Source organism: Adiantum capillus-veneris, chromosome 23 (assembly GCF_014529385.1).
Source record: "Adiantum capillus-veneris isolate H3 chromosome 23, ASM1452938v2, whole genome shotgun sequence".
NCBI classification, from domain to species: Eukaryota; Viridiplantae; Streptophyta; class Polypodiopsida; order Polypodiales; family Pteridaceae; genus Adiantum; species Adiantum capillus-veneris.
Window position 1 is genome coordinate 18,890,050 of NC_140953.1, and position 24,941 is coordinate 18,914,990.

The following is a 24,941-nucleotide window of genomic DNA, read 5'->3' on the forward strand; positions in this document are numbered from 1 at the left end:
CCATCCGAGCATCACGCGCCCACTTTCGACAATGGCGACATGGTTTTGACCCGGCTTCGGATGTTCTAGTAGAGGAGGCAGACATCCCCATCTCAGTCTGCTTTCCGGGTTTACGGAGAGAGTACTTACCACTTCTTTCTAGGATTGGCTCCGCCATTGGGACTGTCCTGGAGACACCTCGTACGGTAGCATCAGTAGCTGCCAAGGTGGCAGGCATCCCCTCAGTTCGAGTTTTGGTCAGAGATACCCACACGCTCCCGAAGGTTATCCTTCTGCCTCAGGTGAGTGGGGGTTGGTTTAGACAGAGTATGGAGTACTCGGGCCTCCCGAACCAGTGCTTCATCTGCCGACAGATGGGCCATCTAGCGAAGGCCTGTCCGCGGAGGAGGCCGCGACCTGCACCACAGCCTCAGCCCCAGCCTGCCAAGGCTAGCCCGCAACCACAGCCAGCAGCACAGTGCACACATGCAGAGCCACCCTCCGAGCCTGGGGCTCCAACGGAGGAGGGGTGGCAGCAGGCCCGTGGCCGACGACGCCAGGGGCCACAGCGTCAACCTGGCACTCTAGAGTGTCCCTCAGGTGCCTACTCAGCAGCAGTGGGTTCCCACGGGGAACCGCTTTGGTCCTCTTGAGCAGGAGGAGATCCCTGCGCCAGCCCCCCCCCCCCCCCCCCCCCCAGAGTTCCCTCCCTCTTCCTCATCCTCCCCGCCTTCTGCTCCCGTCGCCTCTCCACCTCGCCCCTCTACCTTTGTCGCCCAATCCCGCCCCTCTTCTCCTCCACTCCCCCCAGCTCCTTCTCCCCCCCCTCCTGCTCCAGTTTCACAGGCGACTCAGGAGACAGGTCCCTCTCCGGCGGCTAGGAGATCTCTTGGCAGCGCCTTTGCCACGAGTCGCCCAGCGAGAGAGGGTCAGCCCTTCTTGCGGTCCCCTTTGCAGATTCAGACATCTTCCCTTGCAGCTATCCCTCGTGGACTGACGAGCATTGACATCTGACGCCGCTGGGACTTCTTCGACTACGGGTTCACTCGTTTTCTCGGCGATTCCGCAGCAGACCATGAGGCAGCCTGCTTCAGGGTCCATGTTTTGTTCCTCGCCGCTAGGGGGACAGAGGCCTTGGACTCAGCAGTTGGTTTCTCCTTCCCCCTCTGTGGTAGGGCCGAGACAAAGTGGTCCCTCGACTCAGTGGTGGGATGGTTGCATACACAGGTCCTAGAGTTCTCTCACCACATGGGAGAACTTGGAGTTACAGATATGCTGGAGAATTGGGGCCATTGGCCAAGTTTGCGAATTGATCTCCTTATGCTTCAGCAGCACCATCTGTGTGAGAGCCGCATTCGGTGATGTGGTCAGATTTTGCATGGACGATATAATACCTTTTGGTCAGCTGCTTTTGGACCTGGAGGCATCCAGGGTGGGGTATGTATGACTATTGCGGACTCATTGCAGCAGGCCATTGTGGGCAGAGGGATTATTGTGTCAAGCAGGGCTCAGTGGATTACTATGCAGGTTCAGGGTGGCCTTGTGGGCTTCCTGAACATCTATGCGCCCAATGTGGCGAGTGCTCGTGCAGAGTTTTGGTCACAGATTGTTGAGTCTTTGCCGCAGGCGGATCATTGGTGTATAGGAGGGGACTTCAACATGTTGGAGGACCCTTCTCACAGGATTGGTGGCAGCCATGCTACTGTGCATGGAGTCGAGTTAGCAGCTTGGGAGAGGTTGTGTATGACTTTGAGGGTCTCGGATACATGGCAGCACTCTCGTTTTGTGAGGCCCCCAAACAGTCTTGCCTTCTCTAGATCGGACTGCAGAGTGGGAGGAGTGAATCTATCGCGGATAGATCGCTTCTACACTAGTGACCACTTCAGTGACTTGGGGGGATCAGTGGGCATCCTCGCAGGGACATCCTTCTTGGACCATGCACCAGTGATCCTCATAGTGGCAGACAGACAGAGGAGTGGGAGCACGATGCTTCACTTCCCAGAGAGGGTCTTGTTGGACTCAGCACTCAGAGAGAGGGTAGAGGCTCTCTGGACAGAGGGCATGGACAGTCAGGTTTCACCTGCAGACAGAGTGGCCTCAGGCCTAGCTCAGCTTAGCCACTTTTTTCTCCAGGAGTCTCTGGCTCGCCGGGCTGCAGCGAGAGAGGCGGAGCAGCGTCTCAGACGAGGCATTGCTTCATTCCAGAGGATGCAAGAGCAGCATCCAGACAGTCCATGGTTGGAGGAGCAGTTACAGCAGGTTCGACAGAAGCTTGCTAGCATAGAGGAGAGACGTCATGAGTTTGCCTTTCACCGACAGGCATCTGTCATAATAATCAATATCTAATTCTCCTAAATGATTTTCTCATATTAAACTGATCATTTAATGTGGGGAAGTGCCAGGGGAGAAAAAGCTAGAATATTGGTTAAGCTAGCAGACCGGCCACAGAAGGGATCCAAAGGAGGGAAAATAGGGATCCAAAGGGGGGACCATCTGCAAAAGAGCCATGTGCAACAATGGGCTAAAAAGACCCTAAGGTTCAGCCCATTAAGACTTCCAAAATGCTAAGGTTCCAAAATTCAAAGGTTGTGTCCAAAGGTCAAACCTAGGGGAAATTGGATGCTTTGTGTGTGTAAAAAAAGTCTTTGCATATCCCTACATGGGAGGGGGCGAGCCCTGAAGGTAGGGGATGAGAGAGAAAGTCACACACACACACACACACAGGCTCCCTTTACACAAAGGGAATGAGGGACACATGTCAACTCCCTAGGCCAGATGCCCACAAGGTGTGCCCAGTTTCTATTGGATGACCCTTGAAGTGGACCAATGAGAATTAAGCTAGAGTAAATCTAGTTTAATTAATTAAAAAACATTTAATAAAAGAAACCAATGAGAATTAAGTCTCCTAGAAGACTATTGGATAGTCTCCCAAGGGGTCCAATGAGCATTCAGGAGCCCAATGGCTTGCCTGATTCCTATTGGCCAGGAGGCAAAGGGGTCCAATGAGAGTTTAGTTTAATTATTTAATTACCTAAAGCTCTCACAAAAGGGGAAAGGGGGACACATGTCAGAAGGCTATCACTTATGCTGCTTAATGGTCATTGGCTTGACTTGGGGAGAGCCAATGAGGGCTCAGCAAGAGCAAATAGCAAGAGGGCTCGCCCAAGAGAGAGAGAGGGGGCTGATTTTTGCAAGGCATTAACACACACACACTCACACAATCTCATGTGTGAAGCAAAGAAGACTATCTCTTCCCAAGCTTTAATGGAGAGCTCATCACCTACTCCAAGTTTGTGAGATAGAAGCCTACATCAACACTCTCTTGGCATGTGGATGCAAATCCAACCAAGAGCCAAGCTTCAATGCATGCTCATCTCCTCTACCAAGCTAATTACTAAGCTAAGCTATGCTAATATGAGTGATTATGTGAGGAGATGTACATCTTTCTCGTAAGATACTCCTTCCTCTCAATCTACTCTCATACCCTGCTAGCTCTCACCATCTTCGAAGGTGTGTGAGGTCTTGGGTCTGAGAACGGGGATAATTCAAGTTGTGTTTGCTAAGTGTTTTGCTTAGTGCATGAAGCTTTCATCTTCATTGCACTAGCTAGTCTTGAAGGAACACAAAGAATTGTATTGTACAATGTCTCTCTTGATGGGAGAAACCATAATACAAAGCCTTTTGGAGGGGGGACCGGCTCCATGCAAATCCGGTCCTCAACTGTTGTCATTAGCTTAATTTCTCTCTTTTGAAAGTATTGTCGATGCTATCTAACTAGGTGTTATGCTTTTTGTTGCTCTCTCCACCCAAGCACTCTTGTAATTCTCATTAGGAATCTATTCTAATGAAATGCCCACTATGTTCATGCTCATTTCCGCTACACACAAGTTATTAGGCCATTAAATGTTACACATCTCAGTGGACTCAAGTGGGTGACAGAGTGACTCGTGCCTTTTTTGAGACAATGGGACCTCGGCACTCGCATGCCAAGGTTATTCAGTTGAGGAGGCCCGATGGGTGAGTTGCTTGTGAGCCCGAGGATATGCGTGCAGTTGCTACTGACTTTTACCGTGAGTTACTGTTGGCTGAGCCTCAGTCAGAGCGGCAGGATGCATGCAGGGAGCAGGTTTGGGCACAGATGACATGTCTTGTGACAGAGGAGATGCGCCAGAGGCTAGAGATGCCACTTCAGCTTGAGGAGCTGCACACAGCTCTTAGGGCCCTCCCCCATGGTAGCTGTCCAGGTGAGGATGGGTTGACTCCCAGCTTTTTCTTGGAGTACTGGGACCTGCTTGGCCCAGATCTTTATAGTGCTTTTCAGTACATTTTGCACACAGAAGTGATGCCTAACAGCATGAGTGAGGGCCTGATCTACCTCATTCCCAAGGAGGGTGGCTCCTTGGATGAGATTCGACAATGGCGCCCCATCATCATCCTCAACTCAGCCTACAAAATTCTTGCCAAGGCTCTGAGTTTGAGGATTCAGCCACTTTTAGAGAGCCTTATACATGGGACTCAGACAGGTTTTGTCAAGGAACGCAATATCCTTGACAACATCTTTACTTTCTGGGAGGCTTCTGCCCTGGCACGGCTCCGTGGTGAGGACCTTGTGATTCTTCTTCTCGACTTTGAGAAGGCATACGACCGAGTTGACTGGGACTTTCTAGAGGGCACTCTCCGCAGGATGGGCTTCTCAGATGCTTGGATCAGAGGGGTGTCAGCTTTGTACAGACACGCTCACAGTCGGTGCTTTTGGCAGGAGGGAAAGGTGAGCGCTTCATGCTCACACGCTCGATCAGACAAGGTTGTCCTCTTGCCCCCTTTCTCTTTGTGTTCTATGCGGAGGCGATGAGCAGATTTTTGGTGTCACAGCAGGTTGATCTTCAGGGCTTAGCACTCCCTATTCGGAGAGATGAGCTACTGGACGCTGAGTTTGCCGATGACTCAGCCTTGTACTTAGATGGCCAGGAGGCCAATCTTCACAAATGTGAGCAGGCTTTGGAGGCCTTCTGTTGTGCATCGGGCGCACTGATCAACTGGAGAAAGACAGTGGCTTTCTCGGTTGGTACTGCTCCAATGCCAGATTGGATGCCAGGAGAGGGTTTCAGGTGGATTCCCCCAAGGACTGCAGTTCGGTACTTGGGTTGTCAGGTTGGTTTGGACTTGTCTCCCGAGCAGCAGATTGCTCCTCTTCTCCTGTCCATCAGAAGAAAGCTGTTACATTGAAGCTTAGCACGACTTTCGTTGGCTGGTAGAGTAGTAGTTGCCAACCAGGTACTGTTGGCGACTATGTGGTACATCACTTCCTGCTGGATCTTCTCGAGTTCTTGTATCAGCCAGGTAGAGAGGCTGATCAAGAACTTCCTTTGGTCAGGACGTGACACTCAGATGGCCCGAGCCAAGGTGGCTTGGTCGGTCATCACGCTTCCTTGTTCTCAGGGAGGGCTTGGGATCATTGATCCAGCACACCAAAGCAGAGCCCTTCTTGGGAAGTTCATAGTCAGAGGACTTCTTCCAGGTGAGGAGCCCTAGAAGGAGTTCTTGCTACAGAGGCTTCGTGCCAGGGTGCCTCAATCAGGAGGCCCTTGGCAACCTTCGACTAGATGGATCTTTTCAGAGATGCGCAGAGTTGGCTTGAGCAGGAGACTGGAGGACCGCTTCGCTGTGAGTTTGCTTCGTTCTTGGGAGCTCTTACGGCGTGGACTGGAGCAGAAACAACCGATGTGCACGGAGGAGCGCCTAGGGCAGCCCCTCGTCTGGAACCCCATGGTTAGCACTCAGAGAGGCCACTTGGTTGGTAGTCGGCCTCGTGTTTCCTGGGGTCCCATGGCAGCAGGTCCAGCGCGCTCTCTAGGTGACTGGCTAGAGTTCACAGGTTTGTCAGAGGAGGTGCAGGGTTTCCAGCTACAGGGCATGAGAGGGGTGCAGAGCATGTGTTAGGACATCTCAGAGTCAGTTCCAGCTGAGTGGCTCACGCCTCTTGAGCCAGTAGCACCCCGGTGGATGGGAGCCTTCACACGACTGGAGGTTCTCATTTCAATCAGGGCCTGCTAAGAGACTGTCCCAGCCCTGTTCTTCGAGCTTCAAGGTGGGGGACGATTACAGCGAGTTGCAATAGAGGCCCCGCAGGTAGCAGAGTGCTGTTTCGAGAGGATCCGAGTTGTGGGCATCTGTGGGAGGACTTGCGTCATAGACCCTGACCCAACAGCTCTTGAGACTGGACACTGGAGGCTATGGGCTTGGGAGTGTTGTCCACTGGCACAAGTACAGTGGGATCCTCGTGAGTGGCTATGGAGGGACCCCTTCTCTTCTACAGACCACCCAGGAGTCCCCTTCTTTCAGTACATTGTTCGGCTTGGACGTCATATACTTGCAGCACAGAGAGAGGCTCGCCCCGCTGCAGCACGTCATTGGCAGGAGGAGGGCCTCACAGTCGAGTTCTTGGCAGCCTTTTGGCAGAGGCTGTGGGACTCCAGACAGCCGAGGCGCGTCACTTTGTTTCAGTGGCTGGTTGCACACAGGTACAGCAGTAGGGAGCTGGCTTGTGCATAGTGGTCTCTCGGCCGCATGTGCAGCCTGTGACCAGTTGGTGGAGAGTCAGCGTCATTGTCTTTGGGACTGTCCCTCGGCCCAGCAGGTGTGGCTACGAGTTCTTCGGCTGATGCCTACTCTCTCCACGGCTAGATAGTACACTTGGGGGGCAGCGGCTTGGTCCACTCTCACGGGCCCAACACTTCAGTTTGAGCTATCTTTCACCAGCAGGATGATAGTGATACGGGGGGACGACCTACACTCCAGCCCGCTACAAAGCTTACTCCACAGGAGTGGTGCAGTGAGAGAGAGGAGTGTTGGGAGCTCATCAGTGGCCTGACACTTTGGTTCATCTGGCGGGCCCGCTGTTTCCGCATTTTTGAGGCTCGCTCTATGCCACCAGTAGAGACTGTTCGTGACTTTTGGCTAGAGCTGATCCATACTCTCAGAGGACAGCTTGAGGGACTACAAGGCAGCTCCGACCGCATGCGGGAGCACCGCGAGGCTTTCCTTTGACTCTGGCGCCCTGGGCCTTTCTACACCATTGTCCAGGGTGTGCTCAGATGGCACTACCGACCACCTGTGTGGCTCTTCCCTCCTCCCATCCCTAAATTTGGCCTCATTGTATATATGTTGTTCTTTCATTGGGAGAGTCTCCCCATCATGTTTGTTGTAGCCCTCTCTTGCAGAGGTGGTTGTAGCCCTACGGGCAGCTTTCATTAACTAATAGAAGGATCTTTTTCTCGGAAAAAAAAAAATCATCATGCTTGTCATTCAAATCATCATGCTTATCATCATCATTCAAATCATCATGCTTCTCACAATCATGCATATCCTGTGTGTCATGCTTTGGAGAAGAAGAGACTGAGAGAGTCTCCTTTTCCCGAGTCTCTTGCATTTGTGTCTGAGCTTGAGACACGAGTCGCAAGAACTCTTGCGTGTGTTGATCGCTCATTCCTTTGACGGCAGCTGCAATTCTTTCTTGGTGTCTGCGCTCCATTTCTGCTCTTCTTTCTGCGTGTCTGCGTTCCATTTCTGCCATTCTTTCTGCATGTCTTGATTCGCGTTCTAACTTCCTTTCCAGAAATATATGGTCTAAAGCCTCAATAGGAGTTCGTGCAATCCTTGACGTAGATGGGGTAGGGTGAGGGTTGGAAAAACCTCCTGATGGGGAAAATTATTCTTCGCCTCTCTCATGCTCACCACCTCCAAGCGAAGTATCCATTCCGCTTCGAGTGATGACCATTCTGAAGTCCTGGGTTCTTGTGGGTTCGTGTGGGTTCTTGTGGTCTTGGGTTCTTAAGTTCACGAGGAACTTGGGTTCTTGCGGGTCTTGAGGTTCTTTGAGGTTCTTGAGGTTTTCTTTCGCTTGCAAACTGCGTTTGAGAAGGATCTTCTCTTCACCCGAGTTCTACTCCTTTCCGCGGGCGCACCCCTTGGCGGCCTTGCGCTCACACCAAGGTTGCTTTTTCCCACCTCACGTCGATTGGTCGGCCGCTAAGTGCACGGTCTGCTCTCAATGAGTGAAAAGAGACACAAGGGGAGGCTGGAATCCCTTCTTTCCTGGGATTCCTGTCACTCTTCAAAAACACGATTAGGAATCGACACACCCAAGCGAACTTGGGTTCGTGCGACCTCAACAAGCAAAAAAAGTTATGTGGTTCTTGTGGTTCTTTCCTTGAGTGATACAGAACACTGCCAAAGCTCTGATACCAATGTAAGGTGCAGCGGAATGAATGTTGTACTTTCTCGAGATGAGTGATCCATATTTGCTCAAGGTTCCTTTTAGTTCTTATGGAAGGGAGAGCCTTCCGTTCTTAATGGAGAGTGCTATGATCACAAACAGAGTGAGTGGACACTGTGCGTGCAAGTGTATGAGACTGAGAGATAGAGAGAAAAGAGATACGACACCAAAGACGTTGTAAAACCCTCCTCCGAAGGCCCCACTCTCGTCGGCAAGAGTGGTCTACTTATGATTGCACAAATGGGTACAATGATGATGCATGGACTGATGCAACTCGAGGCTATATCGATGACGACGACGAGAATGGCGACACTAACCTAAGGGCTGAAATCTGCAAGCCTTTTACGGCTGTCCAAAAACGCTATCTGCTGAAAATCTGGGGCTGTTTGGGACTGCTGAAAAACGCAGATTTGGCTGCGTTTTTTGGGAGGCTGAAATTGCTTGTCAAAATGCTGATGTCTGCAGTGGTTTATGGCTGAAAACGCTGCTGAACTTGATGCTGAAAAACGCTGATTGGTCTACTGCGAATGAAGGCTGAAAACACTGGGTAAATGCAGCCTCTGTTGATGATAAAAACGTTGGTTGCTGGCAGCCTGTAGCAATGGTGAAAAACGCTAGGTGTTGGGGAAGCAACGTGATCCAGAAGCTTGCTGAAACCGCCAAGCAAGATGGGCGGCTGGCGATGAGCAAAACGCTAGGGCTGATGGGGTGATGGGGTCGCCAAGGAAAGCTTGGCAAGTCTGCTGAGAGAGGGGAGTACCTGTTGCCAAAGGCCTGTTGTGCTCTTTGCTTATCTGCCAAAGAGTGCGAACTTTGGTTTGCTTATATATTTTCTTACCCAAATTGCCCTACCTACTTTTGTTGGAAAGTCACTTAAATTAATAAGTGAAAAATGTCAAAAATAAGGAAAATAGGCTAAAATCAATGGAAAAATCCCCTAGCTGATTCTAATGGATTCTGATGGAAATACTGATGATCATGCTGTGTGCAACCAGAGGATATTCATCTATACTAAGTGACTGGACATGCATGGTCTACGAATAGACTCACAAAAGTGCCAGATCACTTCTAATCTAGACTGACTGGACTTGCTGAACCCTGATCATGCTGTAGCTTGTCCACGGACACATAGGGTTGGATGTGTCACGTGATAGATTGTGCACATGAACTGTAGTTTTAAGAGTCTCTCCCCAAAACTCTTGTGGGAGAATAGTTGTGGACAACATGCATCTCTCACAAATTGTGCGATTATATCTTTTAGACACACCATTAGATGATGGATTATAAGGGGCTGTCAATTCCCGCTTAATGCCATGCATATCAAAAAAGTTGTTAAACTCACGTGATACATACTCTCCTCCATTATCCGTCCTGATAGCTTTTAGCTTACTCCGCGCACGGCAGCCTCAGTCGCTGCCAAGGCAGCAGGTATACCTACAGTATGCGTTCTGGTTCGAGACACCCCCACTCTCCCAAAGGTAGTCCTACCTAGGGTGAATGGCGGTTGGCTTAGCCAAAATGTGCAGTATTCGTGACTCCTGAACCAGTGGTTCATTTGCAGACAAATGGGCCATCCCCGCAAGAGATCTCGACCCGCGCCACACGGACCACGATCAGCCTCCTAAGGCTGATCAGTCACAGTAGAAAGGTACCAAGGGCACACAGGTTGTGTCTCTTCAGAGCCTGGGGACTAGACAGCAGATGGCTGGCAACAGGTTCACAGCCGCCGCCGACAGGGACGGGCTCGCCACACTACCCCCTGGTGGTCGACCCATCGTGGTCCACCAGTAGTAGGTTCCTACACGGAATCACTTTGACCCCTTACAACAGGATACCCTTGAGGAGCCCTAGTCCACCTCAGCCTCGCGCCGTCCGCACCCCCTTCTCCGCCTCCGCCCATCGACTTTTCTGCTCCGCCCCACCTCCCTCTCCCCCTCTTCTGCCCCTCCCTCCCACCCCCACCCCCCCTCTCCTGACCCTTCTCGTACTGCCCCTTAGGTACAAGGGACTAGACCCTCTTCCGTAGCTAGGCGCTCCCTTGGCTCGAGAGGGATAGCCACACCTACCTGGGGACACCACGGTTGATGCAGACCTCTCCTTTTGTGTCGGTCCCTCACGGGCTGACCAGTTTTGAGTCCTGACATTCGTCGACAATGGGACTTCTTCGACTATGGCTCTACCCGATTCCTCGGTGACCCATCTCCCGATCTCGAGGCAGCTTAATTCAGAGTACACGTTCTCTTTCTATCCGCTAGAGGCACTGAGGCTCTAAACACAGCCCTTGGCTTCTCCTTCCCACTGTGCGGCACAGATCACACGGAGCGGACTCTGCATACAGTCCTCTATTGGCTCTAGGTCCAAGCTCTAGAGTTTTCACATCACACAGGGGGCCTAGGTGTGACAGACTTGATTTAGACTCTTTGGCCGCTAGCCAAGTTCAATGTGACACCACGCTATTCTACAAGATGTAGACACATTGCGATATACTTCTTTGCAGACACACAGAGTGCCCCTTGCTATGTATTTGTACATGTGGACAGAGGATGTAGCCCTACGGACTACACGCTCTTCTTGGGCCTGGGTTGGACAATCACTACAGACATGCCTATCTCAAGGTCGCTCGAATGTGGATTACTCCCCATCCAAGCCGGCCTCGAAGGTTACAAGGTTGAGTGTTGTTGCAACATCATTATTTTCAAAGAGATGCCTTGTGGGTGGTATGATTGATATACTTATGCTTCAGGAGCATCATCTTTGTGAGGGCCGCATTTGGCGTTGTGGTCAGATTCTCTGTGGCCGATATGAGACCTTTTGGTCAACTGCTTTTGGGCCTAGAGGCATCCAAGGAGGTGTATGTATGACTATTGCAGACTCATGGCAGCGGGCCATTGTGGGCAGAGGTATCATTGTGCCAGGTAGGGTTACTATACAGGTTCACGGTAGCCTCATGGGCTTCCTGAACATTGTGGGCAGAGGTATCGTTGTGTAAGGTAGGGCCCAATGGGCTACTATGCACGTTCACGGTAGCCTCATGGGCTTCCTAAACATCTATGCGCCCAACCATGCGAGTGCCCGAGATGCGTTTTGGTCACACATTGTGGAGTCTTTGCCTCATGGAGAGCAATGGTGCATTGGGGGCAACTTCAACACGTCGGAGGACACCACAAACAAGATTGGAGACAGCCATGCTACTCTGCACGAGGCTGAGTTGCCAGGGAGCGTTTATGTATGACCTTGAGGATTTCAGATGTTTGGTAGCATGCAGTCTTTGTGCGACCCTCAGAGAGCCTATCTTTCTCTCGATCTGACCGCAGAGTAGGGGACATGAATCTATCTCGGATAGATCACTTCTACGCCACTGACCACATCTGTGACATGGGAGGATCTGTTCGCATTTTACCAGGGACTACCTTTTCAGATCATGCGCCAGTGATTCTTACTGTGGCAAACATACAGATGAGTGAGAGTGCCATGCTGCGTACTGAGCTTCGTCATTTATTCCACCAAGAGTCTGCACCTCTCTTGGCTGCAACCAAGGAGGAGGAGAAGCGGCTCTGACAAGGCAGTGCTTCTCTACAACGGATGCAGGAGCGCCACTCTGATAATCCTTGGATAAAGGAGCACATGCAGCAAGCTCGACAGGAGTTGATCACCATTGAGGAGTGGAGCCACGAGTTTGCCTTCCATCATCAGGCATCCCAATGGACCCAGGTGGGAGATAGAGTTACTGGTGAGTTCTTTGAGACTGTGAGTCCTTGCCATGCACGCACCACTGTTTGCCAGTTAAGGAGGTATGATGGATCAATTGCTACAGAGCCTAAGGATATGCATGCAGTTGCTACTGACTTTTGCCATGAGTTGTTTTCAGCTGAGTCACAGTAAAAGCGTCAGGATGCATGCAGAGAGCAGGTTTGGGTGTAGATGCATATGCCTAGTTACTGAGGAGAAGGAGATGCGTCAGAGACTAGAGATGCCTCTCCTAGTGGAGGAGCTCCATGAGACCCTCAGGGCACTTCGCCGGGGTAGCTGCCAAGGGGAGGATGGTTTGACTCCCAGCTTCTTCTTAGGTACTGAGAGCTGCTTGGTCGTTATCTTCATAGGGCACATCCTGTTCACTAGAGAGATGCCTGATAGCATGAGTGAGGGTCTGATATACCTTATCTCCAAGGACGGAGGCTCATTGGATGAGATTCGGCAGTGGTGGCCCATCACCATTCTCAACTCAGCCTACAAAATCTTAGCAAAAGCTCCGAGTCTAAGAATTCAACCGCTACTCTCGAGAGCATTATACATGAGACCCAAACAGGTTTTGTCAAGGAGCGCAGTATGCTTAAAATCATCTTCACCTTTTGGGAGGCGTCTGCCCTCGCACGTCTCCGAGGAGAAGATCTTGTGATACTCCTTGATTTTGAGAAGGCGTACGATGGGGTTTTCCGATATATGGATTAGAGGAGTACGCACAACCAGATGCTTTTGGCAGGGGGCAAAGGGGAACGCTTCATGCTCACACGTTCGGTTAGACAGGGCTACCCTCTTGCCCCCTTGCATATAGGCATATGCATTAGGAAAAATATGAACCCCAAAGGGGCCTTGTAAGAGCAACCAATCAGCTTTTAGTCAACATAGGACATAAAAGAGGGGGCCTGAATAGCCCATATCTACGTACCTCAAAACTATATCATGTAACATATCTATGGAAAGAGCTTGGCAATGCTATCCAAATGTACTATTGTCCAAAAAATTTGAAGTTAAAATGCTCAAGTTATGGACATTCAAAAAAATGCAAAAATTGGTGGGACCGTGGCCACAAGCCCATTCTCATTGGTGTGGAGAGTATATTCTATAAGCATCTTTGACCCTAAAGGGCCCTTTTGGGGTTCATATTTTCCTTAATGGAATAATCAATTAAGTCATTTATTAATAAGTGACTTTGACGTGACATTTATTAAAAGTAGGTAGGGCAAATGGCTAAAAGACCTATAAATGAAGCCCCTTGGGCGCTAGAGAAGGCTGAAAAGGCAGAAGAAGAAGTAGTATCGATACCACCACCCTCTTCTCAACGGTACCCAGTAGTACCAGCATTGTGGATCTCAACCCATCAGCGTTTTGGCATCCGGAGCCTCAGCGTTTTCAGCATACAGCCCTAGCCTCGTCGCGGTCGCGGTCTTCGCCGCAACTCCATCAGCGTTTTCAGTTTTCAGCCATCGCCATCCTTGGCGATAGCAGATTTGCCCACAGCCTCGTCGCCATCGCCATCAGTTCCTCCATCGCAGCAAATTTCAGCCTTCAGCCCATTAGCATCACCAGCGTTTCCAGTTTTCAGCCCATCACCATCCCCAGCGATAGCAGATCATCCCACAGCATTGTCGTCGTCGTCGTACCAAGCATCTCTAGCAATACCCATTAGCACCTCAGCAACACTGCGGTACAAGTATCCCTCGCCATCGTCGACGACGTAGTACCCCAGTATCTAGCACCCCTTGCGTTTTGGCTTGGCTCCTTCCTAGCTCAGCGTAGGGATCATCAGGACCTCCGTATCCTTAGCACCCAAGTACCTTCAGTACCAAGTACCCCGTAGTACCAAGCACCAAGTACCCACAGTACCCAGCACCTAGCCTCTCAAGTACCATGTACCCGCAGTACCTAGCACTTAGCCTCTCAAGTACCAAGTACCCGCAGTATCAAGCACTGAACTACTCATCAGTATCTCTGCAGTACCAAGCATCTGCGTCAATACCCATTAGCATCTCAACATTTAGCATCATTGTATCAGCATTTGTGCAAGTAATAAAGCAAGTACTTGCTCTGGCAACAAAGCAAGGAGGCCCTTGAGGGTGGTTGGGACCCAACATGTCACAAAGTGATGACGTGGCGGACAACAAAAACCCTAATTTCTGCCAAAAACCCTAAAAATTTCTGCAAACCCTAATTTCCGGAAATCGCGGAGGTGAAAAAAGGCCAAAAAAAAAAAAAAAAAACTTTATTTTTTTTGGGGATATTTTCGAGTGACGCTTTTGGCCAAAAAGGCATAATTGCTTTTTGTTGCTCTCATTGAGAGAGAGAGAGAGAGAGAGAGAGAGAGAGAGAGAATTTGCTTTTGCTTTCAGAAGCTCTCTGTGAGAGAGGGAAAAGAGCTTTTGCTTTCAAGCTTTTGGGGCTCTGCTTTTCGGCATCCCTTGTAACCTTTAAATAAGTGGTGAGGGTCTCACTTCTCAGAGCATCTGGACGCAGAGTCTGAGAGTGAAACCCTAACCGCTCTCTTGTACTTTGATGATTGATTAATACAAAAAGAAATACCGAAAGGGGCGCCAGTCTTTGGGGCCAATATCTCTAGGCACGGAACTCCGTCGGGCCAGTGTACATCTATTTGTGATCTGTGACTTGTTTTGAAGTGGTTATTTGGTGCTGTCGCGGTTGATTCTTGACTTGGAGTGTCCAAGTCTGTTACAGTGGTATCAGAGCACGGCCGATTTCTCTTCTACGGGAAATCCGATCCCGGATTTTTTTTTTTCCGCGGCACCTATGGCTTCAGGCAATGATCAGTCGACTCCCTCTGCATCTGGAGATGCGGGTTGGGATCACAACGAAGATTCAGACAAAGAGTATGGCCCGCCTAGGCCTACTCAGGCAGAGCAGCAAGAGATGGAGTGTCGTCAATTGATTGGCGATGCAACAAAGATGATGCTCAATTTTGCCAAGGACCCGAAGATGGCAAAAGATATGAACCAGACCTCTTTGCAAGAGGTACAGATGGAGTGGCAAAGAACCACAACACCACTCCCGAAACCCGCTGTCAAGAAACCTTCTGCCTCCAAGAAAATATACGGAGAAGGAACTAGAGAACGTGGTTGATGCACGGATTGCTCAGCTTTTCGACATGCAAAAGAAAGGCAAAAAGAACGGCAAAAAGCAGAAGAAAGGCACTGACTTCCCGGGATATTTGGGTCGTCGGTCGACATTTGACAAGGCAAAGAAACAGAAGAAGCGTGTTCGATTTGAAGGAGTACCCACTTGTTCTTCTTCTTCTTCTTCTGACAGTTCTTCTAGCTCTTCAGATTCGAGCGAAGAAGACAGAAAAGGTAAAAAGCGAAGCAAGAAACAAAGCTTCGGAAAGGGCAAGAAAGAAGGCTACATCTCGCCCAGAGACTGACAGTTCTACTGAGGACTTGTCTAACAGACAGCTCAGATTCTGATCATGGAAACTTTTATGCGAACAAGAAGAATTTTTACAAAGCCAACCAGTACGACTTTCTCGAAGATGAAAGCAAGAAAGTCCGAGAGTTTAAGGAAGGTGGCCACTCGATCAAGTTTGATACTTTTCAGGATACTCAGATGCTTCGAAGGCTTTGTCTTTTATACAACAGTTTGACATCGCTTTCCCGGGAGGACGCTATTCAGAGCACTCCAAGATTCGGAGAGCTACCTCTTACCTTAAGGGGAATGCTCGTACTTGGTGGTCCACGCTTCTTTTAAACAGGAGTGCGCCAGTTAAATGGCTGAAATTTGAAAAGCTTTTTGTTTCTTGTTGGTTGACGCAAGAATATGAACGAGATATACGAGCTGCTTGGAACCATCTTCGAATGACCAAGAAAGACACAATCAATGCTTATTGTGAAAGATTCTGGAGATCTTTTCTACCTGCCTCTTCATTCAAGAAGATCTTGTTCAGAGAACAGATTGAACGGTTTACCTTGGGTCTACCTACAGAGATCCGAGATCACTGCTTGGAATAGAAGTCAGCTTCTATTGAGGAGTTGATGAGTCATGCGAAGCGGGGCTTTGCCATTCACTCTGGCAGTTTGACCTACCCCACAAATAAGGCCATGACACAACGAGCCGAACAGACTTCTGGGAATGAAAGTAGAAAGAAAAAGAGCAACCCAGAGAAAAATGATGCACGACCCAAGCTTACTCCTGAGGAGAGAGCTCGCTTCATCAGAGAGGGGAAGTGCTTTGGATGCGGGGAACATGGACATATCTCCGTGAAGTGCCCTAGAAAGGCACAGAAAGAACAAAATGATAAAGACGACGACAGGCCTAAGAGTTCGAGAGCAGCTGAGGAATGTGGCAGAAAAGGCAGATAGAAAAGCAGAACTGGTACCACATGGCGTGGGACCTGCACCGAATCTAATGAATGAAAGTACAAACTTTGCCGCTTTTGGGGCAAACTGAAGGATCAGGAAGCTCTTTTGAAGGAGCCAAGGCCAACTTCTTTTCACTTGGAATTGGCGGCTCGATTTGGAATTACGCCCGACAGACTGACGCCACAGGCGGAGGTAGTTCGATTGGAACCCGGATGGGATGTTGCCATTACACCGAGCATTGGCAAACTTCGTTTGCAATGACAGGGGTGTTCAGGGCACGCGAGTGACGTTCTACTAAGAATCCTTTGGTACCACAAGAACTACGTCGTGGTTGACTACCGGGCCGAGAAAGCGACTTTGATAAATAAAGGGCTTAGAGATTGTACTTGATGAACTTCAGTTTCTTACTCATTCTTTTGGGAGAGAACTGAACGCTGGATAAAGGTTGAATATGTTTTGACCTGATCAAAAGAACGCCAAGATTTTTCTCCACACTCATGCCGATTGCTTTTCAGAGGGCTGAAGATCAAACCATTGATCTGATACCTGGAAGCACGCCACCGAATCGGCCACCTTACCGTGTGAGCCGAGTACAGAATGAAAAGATTATGAACCCAGTGAGAGACCTCTTGGAAAAGGGTCTTGTCCAGACTAGTACTTCACCGTATTGCTCTCCAGTATTGTTGGTTTTGAAGAAAGACGAATCTTGGAGAATGTGCATCGATTATAGCGCTCTCAACAAAATCACCATCAAGAACAGATTTCCGATTCCTAGGATCGATGATATACTCGACAGGTTACAAGGATCCTCGTGCTTTAGCAGGATTGACTTGAAGAGTGGATATCATCAGATCAGGATAGCGCCAGGAGATGTCTACAAGATAGCTTTTCGGACGACTTTTTGGTTATTTGAGTTTTTGGTGATGCCTTTTGGCTTAACCAATGCTCTTGCGACATTTAACCAAATGATGGACAGGATTTTTCGAGAGTACAGGCTATTTGTTGGCACTTTCTTTGACGACATCATTTTTTTCTCCAAGAATGAGGCAGAACACAGAGATCATCTGCTTCAAGTCTTTCAGGCATTACGAGATCACACGTTAGTGATTAATGCAAAGAAAAGTGAAGTTTTCCTACCAGAGATACACTTGTTGGGACACATTGTGTCAGCAGCAGCAGGAGTGCAAATGGACCCGGCCAAGATAGAGACTATCCGTGATTGGCCCGATTTGAGGAATGTCCATGAAGTTAGAAGCTTCTTGGGACTGTGTTCGTACTACAGGCGGTTCATACGAAAGTTTGCAGAGGTTGCTTCCCCTTTGCATATCTTGACACAGAAAGGAGTACCTTTCTCGTGGGGACCCACAGAGGTGACTGCCTTTCAGACATTGAAAGAGAAATTGACTACAAAACCAGATTTGACTTTGCCGGACTTGCAGAAGTCATTTGAAGTAATAGAGAGATATTTCTTTTGGCGGAGACTCAAGAAGGATGTGGAAGAGTTTGTGCGCAATTGCTTGGTATGCCAGAAGGTCAAGTTTGACAGGCATAAGGCACAGGGATTGTTACAGCCTTTACCCATACCCACCCACCCCTGGGAAAGTATTGCAATGGATTTCATTTTTTGATCTCCCGAGAACACAGAATGATCATGATGATTTTCTGATTACATGGCACGTCTGAGACGATTGTCTCCGATAGAGACCCCAGATTTATGAGTTTGTTTTGGAAGGCAATGTGGGAGAACATTGGCACGCAGTTGCAGTTCTCGTCATCGTTCCACTTGCAGACTGACGGGCAATTTGAGATTGCCAATTCAGTGATTTTAGATTTATTGAAGTCTTGTATCTCGGATCAGAAGACTCAATGGGAAAAGAACTTACTTTGGTGGAATTTGCCTACAATAACACAATACACTCTTCGACGAGGAAGACGCCATGTGAGATTGTTGAAAGTGCTGCGAAGGTTCCATCCTTTCTGAGCACGAAAGATTAGATATTTGAAGCGGATGAATATTCGCGAGATTTGGATACGGCTTTTGCCAAGGTTCGCGAGACTTTGCAGGAGTCTCAAGAACGACAGAAAAAGGCAGTGGATCGCCATCGTCGCGACTTGAAATTGAAGGAGGATGATTGGGTGCTCTTACTTTTGAGAAGGCACGCCTACGAAAGAAAAAGGGAAAGGAGAGGCTTTTTCCAAAGCTTAGTATGCGATACTACGGACCTTCCCAGATCACTGACAAGATAAATGATGTCTCCTTCCGATTGAAACTGCCAGATACTTGGAGGATTCATAATGCATTGCATGTGAGTCTCTTGAACCCTGTTAAGGGTGATGTGCCTGATGATGGGGAGCCTGATGAGCAACCCGAAGTGGAAGAAAACGAGGAGATCCTTGTTCCTGAACAGATTTTGGCACATAACGATACGAAGAAAGGTAAAGTCCGAAGGCAGTTCTTGGTTTAGTTCAAGAACTTTCCTGCATTTGATGCGAAGTGGATGGAGGAGGACCTAGCAGATACTCCTCGGATTGTGAAACTTTACCTCGATGTTTTGGTTTAGCATAGTCTACTCCAAACAGAACCCAGAATTCAGCTTGGCCGGAGATCTGGTGTAGTGGGATGCACAAGAGGGGAGTCACTCCGCTCCCTTGTCAACAGATGCCTCGATTTTGATACTAAAGTCACTGATGTCTCTTTGAGCTTCAGGGATACTGATAGCTGACAGTATTCTGCTGGATGACTTTATGAAATGGAATTCCTGATAATGATACTGATTTGTTCTTGACTTCTTGTGAGTGCGGGAACTGATAGCCGAAATGACTGCAGCATTTTGGTCTGATTGATCTCGAATAGACATGGTTGCAATAGGGGTTAGTCAATCGGACATCGATGAGGTCCCGATTGGACTTAGATGTGATTGCTAGCTACATTGCCGATAAATCATGGTCTAAGATCCGAATGAATGTTGAATGTCATGTGATGTCCTGTGATGTCTGGTGATGTCCTGTGATGTCGTGTGATGTGAGTGTCGATTTTGTACATGTGCTAGATGTGTGTTCCTAGTACGTAGGTACTAACAGTCAGTGTCTGCTAAGACGGTTTATGGCTTTTGTCGGTTTTGCAGGCGTAATCGCGGTCGATTACACTGCTTTCAAGAGGGGGGTATGTCACAAAGTGATGACGTGGCGGACAGCAGAAACCCTAAAAATTCCTGCAAACCCTAATTTCTGCCAAAAACCCTAATTTCCGGAAATCACGGAGGTGAAAAAAGCCAAAAAAAAAAAACTTTATTTTTTTTTGGGGATATTTTCGAGCGACGCTTTTGGCCAAAAAGGCATAATTGCTTTTTGTTGCTCTCATTGAGAGAGAGAGAGAGAGAGAGAGAGAGAGAGAGAGAGAGAGAGAGAGAGAGAGAGAGAGAGAGAGAGAATTTGCTTTTGCTTTCAGAAGCTCCCTGTGAGAGAGGGAAAAGAGCTTTTGCTTTCAAGCTTTTGGGGCTCTGCTTTTCGACATCCCTTGTAACCTTTAAATAAGTGGTGAGGGTCTCACTTCTCAGAGCATCTGGACGTAGAGTCTGAGAGTGAAACCCTAACCGCTCTCTTGTACTTTGATGATTGATTAATACAAAAAGAAATACCGAAAGGGGCGCCAGTCTTTGGGGCCAATATCTCTAGGCACGGAACTCCGCTGGGCCAGTGTACATCTATTGTGATCTGTGACTTGTTTTGAAGTGGTTATTTGGTGTTGTCGAGGTTGATTCTTGACTTGGAGTGTCCAAGTCTGTTACACAACATGCCGTGTCGTCTCTCTTTTCTCTCTCTCTCTCTCTCTACGTCTCTCTCTTTCATTCAGTTCAATTCAGTCCTTTCAAGCGAAGTAAAGTAACCTTGTGTTTGTGCGGAGTACTAGATCCGAGCTAAATCCTTAAACACTTCCGTGCACCTAACATCAGGTGGATCTCCCCAAGGACACCTGTACGCTACTTGGGCTGTCAGGTTGGCTTGGATCTGTCTTCAGAGCAACAGATTGCTCCTCTCCTCCTTACCATTAGGAGGAAACTGCTACGTTGAAGCTCTGCATGGCTCTCTTTGGCTGGCAGGGTTGTAGTGGCCAACCAAGTGCTTTCTACATCATGTCTTGCTAGATCTTCTCGAGCTCCTCCATCAGTCAGCTAGAGAGGCTGATCATGAACTTTTTGTGGTCAATGCGCGACACCCAGTCGGCCCGGGCCAAAGTGTCCTGGCGGGTCATCACTTTACCATGTTCTCAGGGAGGGTTGGGGATTATCGACCCAGCACAGTAGAGCAGAGCCCTTCTTAGGAAGCTTGTGGTCAGAGGACTTCTTCCAGGGGAGGAGCACTGGAAGGAGTTGTTGCTTCACCGGATTCGTGCAGGAGTCCCACATACGGGCAGCCCTTGGAGCCCGTCCATCATGTGGATCTTCATAGAGATGCGCACAGTTGGCCTAAGCAGGAGTTGAGAGGACCGCTTTGCTGCAAGCTTACTTAGGTCCTGGGAGTTGCTGCGGAGTGGCCTTGAGTAGCACCAACCCACATGCATTGAGGAGCGCTTGAGACAGCCTCTTGTTTGGAACCCCATGGTCAGCACACAACGAGGCCACTTGGTTGGTAGCACACCTCATGTTTCTTGGGGTCCCATGGCCAAGGGTCCATCCCGTACTTTTGAGGGCTGGCTGCAGTTTTCAGGCCTTCCCGAGGACATTCAGAGCATCCAACTACGAGGCATGAGGGGGATGCAGAGCATGCGTCAAGATATTACAGAGGCTATACTTGTTGAGTGGCATACCCCTCTTGAGACAGCAGCTCCTAGTTGGATGGGGGCTTTCACGTGATTGGAGATCCTCATTGCAGTTAGGGCTTGCTCAGAGTCAAGAACCTGCATGTTTTTTGAGGTTCAAGGAGAGGGTCCTCTTCCCAGAGTCTCAGTTGAGGCACCACAGATTGCAGAGGGTTGTCTTCAAAGGATCCAAGTTCCGGGCATCTGTGGGAGGACTTGTGTCATAGATCCCGACTCAGCCGCCCCTTGGGACCAGGGAGAGTGGTTCTGGCGAGATCCTTTCTCTTCAATCGATCAACCAGGGACCTCTTTCTTCTAGCACAGCTCGCTTGGGGCGCCACATACTGACAGCATGAAGAGCGGCTTGCCCTGCTGCAACACTTCACTGGCAGGAGGAGGGTCTCAGCAGAGTTCTGGGTAGGGTTCTGAGAGCGCTTGTGGGACAACAGACGGCCAAGGAGAGTTACCATGTTTCAGTGGCTAGTTGCGCTATAGCTACTGCAGTTGGGAGTTGGTTGGTACAGAGCAGCTTTTCCGCAGCATGTGCAGCTTGTGGCCACTGGCGACTCAGCATCACTGTCTGTGAGACTGCCCCATGGCACAACAGGTTTAGCTTCGGATTCTTCGACTGATCCCAGCACTTTCCACAACCCACCAGTACACTTGAGGTGTTGCAGCCTGGTCCACACTCACAGGCCCAGCGCTTCCATCAACAGGAGGGCCGGTCTACACTCCAGCCTGCCACAACGCTCATCCCACGGGAGTGGTGTTGGAAGCTCATCTGTGACCTAATACTTTGGTTAATCTGGCAGGCCCGCTGCTTTTGCATTTTCAAGGCTCGTCCTGTCCCTCTGACAGAGACTGTTCGTGATATCTGGCTGGAGCTGATCCATACACTCCGAGGTCAGTTTGAGAGACCTCAGGGCAGCTCCGACCGCATACGGGAGTGCCGCAAGGTCTTCCTTCGACTCTGGCGCCCTAAGCCCTTCTTCACCATGGTCCATGGCGTGCCTAGATGGCACTACCGGCCACCAATGTGGCTATTTCCTTCTCCCATCTCGTGATTTAGCCCTCAGTGTACATATCTTGTCTTTTCATTGGGAGAGTCTCCCCATGTTTTGATGTAGTGCTATAGGCTGGTTGTAGCCCTTTGGGCAGTATTCTTAACAAATGGAAGGATCTTTTTCTCGGAAAAAAAAAAAGCTTCTTCAACGTATGAAAGAGATGGAGAATTTACTGTCAGATTTTGGCATGCAATTGGTGGTCGCCTCTGGAAGAGGTTTGGTGAAAATGTCAGAATGGTTATCAATTGTAAAACAGTAAACAAGCCGTACCATCACGCGGTAGTAATCTTTCTAAAAGACCGGTCATGGAACAAAGACTATGAAAGGATTCACTAACAGCACACGGAAGAACTCAACACGGCCAAATAATACACACACATCACAAATAAAAAGTGTTCACTTACCCAATCATTCTCATCATTTTTCTCCTTCCAGTAGATTTCAACTTGAACTGCGGATTGAGGAACAATACCTGCAGCCTCACAAAAATTCTATCAATATTAGATTTTCTTCAGTTGTTGCTTATGTAACCTTAAGACCAATTTTACTTTCTATAAAACAAAAAAAACATGAAAAAAACGAGGTCCAGAATCTAAGAAATTATCCTTCATTACATTGGCCTAGGTCTATATCTGATGATTGAGATGGAATGTACTATCTTTGAAAAAATAACTAGCTTGATCAAACCAGATGTGATGATGGAAACTTTGCCTTTTGTGGCAAACATACCATAAATTACAGGAAAAGAATGGTGGAATGCATCCGGCCACATGCTCCAGACAAGAATGTGCAGTCTTACGACAGTCATCATAATATAAAATGTAGAAGCTTATGAAGAAGAAAAGCAACGCACGAATTCGTTACAGGAACAGCCAGTGGCAAGAGTTTATTACCTACCCCAATAATCTTTTATTTGAGGCTCCTCAGCAGTAAGTCCACTACTTGTTGGCAATGTCCAAATGTTTAAAAAGGTTTTAAGTTCCTGAAAAGTCGGAAAAAAAGACTCAATAGCCCACTAAGGGATGTTCAATATTAAATTAGAACCTGTAAAGAATTAGTTACCTTTGGTGACAAGGTAGTTTTGGGCGTAAAATGCTCAATATTTCCATTTTCAATGACAGCAATAGACCACTGTAAGCTCACCACGAAGTAGTAGAGGTATCGAATCACGGTGCCCTTGTAAGTTGGAGGAAGAACCTTGGGAAGTACCGTTCGAACAAGATCTGAGAATAAGAGCACATTGAGTTCCTATTCAAAAGGAGACAAGAAATAAAGCTTAACCAAGTTTACGGTTATAATCTTTTTAGACAAATCAAGGCTTGAATTGAAAAAATATACAAAAAGCAAAAGAACTCATATTGTTACGGACATTATGCAGCGCATGTCTCTTGCCTGTGGTTTTTGTTTCTTCTGTGTGTGCTGTTTGCTGTCTGTATGCTCTGCCTGGATGCATCTGCTGCTTGGTATGTGTGCTCATGGTGGGGGGGTGTGTATGTTTTGCTTGTTTGCCTGTTGTTTGCTGCTCTTGTATTTGGAGCAGCTGCTGCTTTGGGATGGTTGGGATCAGTTGATGGGTTGGGTGAGGGTGTTCCTATCTTATCCATGTCTTGTCCTACTTTGTTGAAGAATACTACACTAACGGTGGGTTCAGACGAGCCCGGCGGCAGGTGAGAGCTCTCTCACCTGCCTCCGCCTTACTAGTTCACAAGAGACGGCGGAAAGGATGAACAAGCAAACTGGCGAAATCTGAAGCAACGAATCACAGTAGCCTAACTGGCGGTGATGTTTCTTTTTCCAGGCTAACCTGTGCTCGATCTGCCCCCCCGGGGGGAGGGGGGGGGTTTCACCCGAAACTTGGTGGGTCCAGAAATGGAGGAGCTATTTTTACACCAATCGGCATGCGCCAACTTGGACGCACACACCTTTCGTTTTCTCTGCCGCCACTCCCTCTGAGCCCGGCCTAAGCTTGGCTTCATGGACTTGTCCCGTTCTTTTGGAGATGTTTTTGCAAGTTGCGTTGACTTCCTCCTTCAGTTGTGCTGGCTTCTCTCTTGGGTGGGCTCAAGATCTTCGGTACAAGCTTCTCTTAATGGTGTCGATGGCAGATTCAGCGTTATGCTCTCTATGGTTTTGCCATAGGTAGTTGGGAAAGCTCAACACGTCGTCGTCGTCTTCAAAGTGCTACATTGCTTGCTGCTAGAGCGATTTCCAAGAAAATTTCTGTGGTTTCCATGTGGATCTTCGACTCCTAAGTCTCAGCCCCATTTACATGTATCTTTCTGATCCTTCAGTTTTACCCCTAGCTTTGTTTCCCTTGTGGATCTTGAGCAATGTTTTCACCTATGGTTGTATTTTGTTATCTTGCCTCAGCTGTGTTTTGTAATTGGCACATTGCCTTCATGTAACTATTAAGACAAAGTACAAGCCCATCATTTCTGTAAAAAAGAAACAAAACGAGAGAGAGAGAGAGAGAGAGAGAGAGAGAGAGAGAGAAATGAAATGTTATATTAACGTCTTCAAAAGGCCAAAAGGACCTATGAGACCAATCTGTTACAAAATGTGAATCTAATACCATGTCTGGGTACAAAAGAACTAGAACAAAGATACTACTACTAGAATCCATCCTCAGCTGCACTCTGGATGTTGAGAGTATGGATCGAGTCCTCTGCCGTAGTCTCTGTTGATGTTGTGTAGCCCCTCTCCTCAATCGTGGCCATCTGGATCTCCGTAGCTCCAGTGCT

At 48.6% G+C, this 24,941-nt stretch overlaps 1 protein-coding gene across 3 annotated transcripts in view; it reads right to left on the minus strand.

Annotated features, from left to right (window-relative positions):
- The window catches only part of LOC147427482 (immunoglobulin), an 86,689-nt gene that overhangs the window by 13,514 nt on the left and 48,234 nt on the right, over positions 1-24,941 (minus strand). For 2 of the 3 annotated variants that reach the window (XM_086497710.1, XM_086497711.1), the window contains exons 3-5: positions 23,263-23,423; positions 23,098-23,182; positions 22,605-22,672 (exon numbers count right to left, since the gene is read on the minus strand). In XM_086497710.1, the coding sequence (XP_086353836.1) occupies positions 22,605-22,672; positions 23,098-23,182; positions 23,263-23,423 (314 nt within the window). Of the gene's footprint in view, positions 1-22,604; positions 22,673-23,097; positions 23,183-23,262; positions 23,449-24,941 lie in introns of all 3 variants that reach the window. The other variant, XM_086497712.1, reaches the window with a different exon arrangement.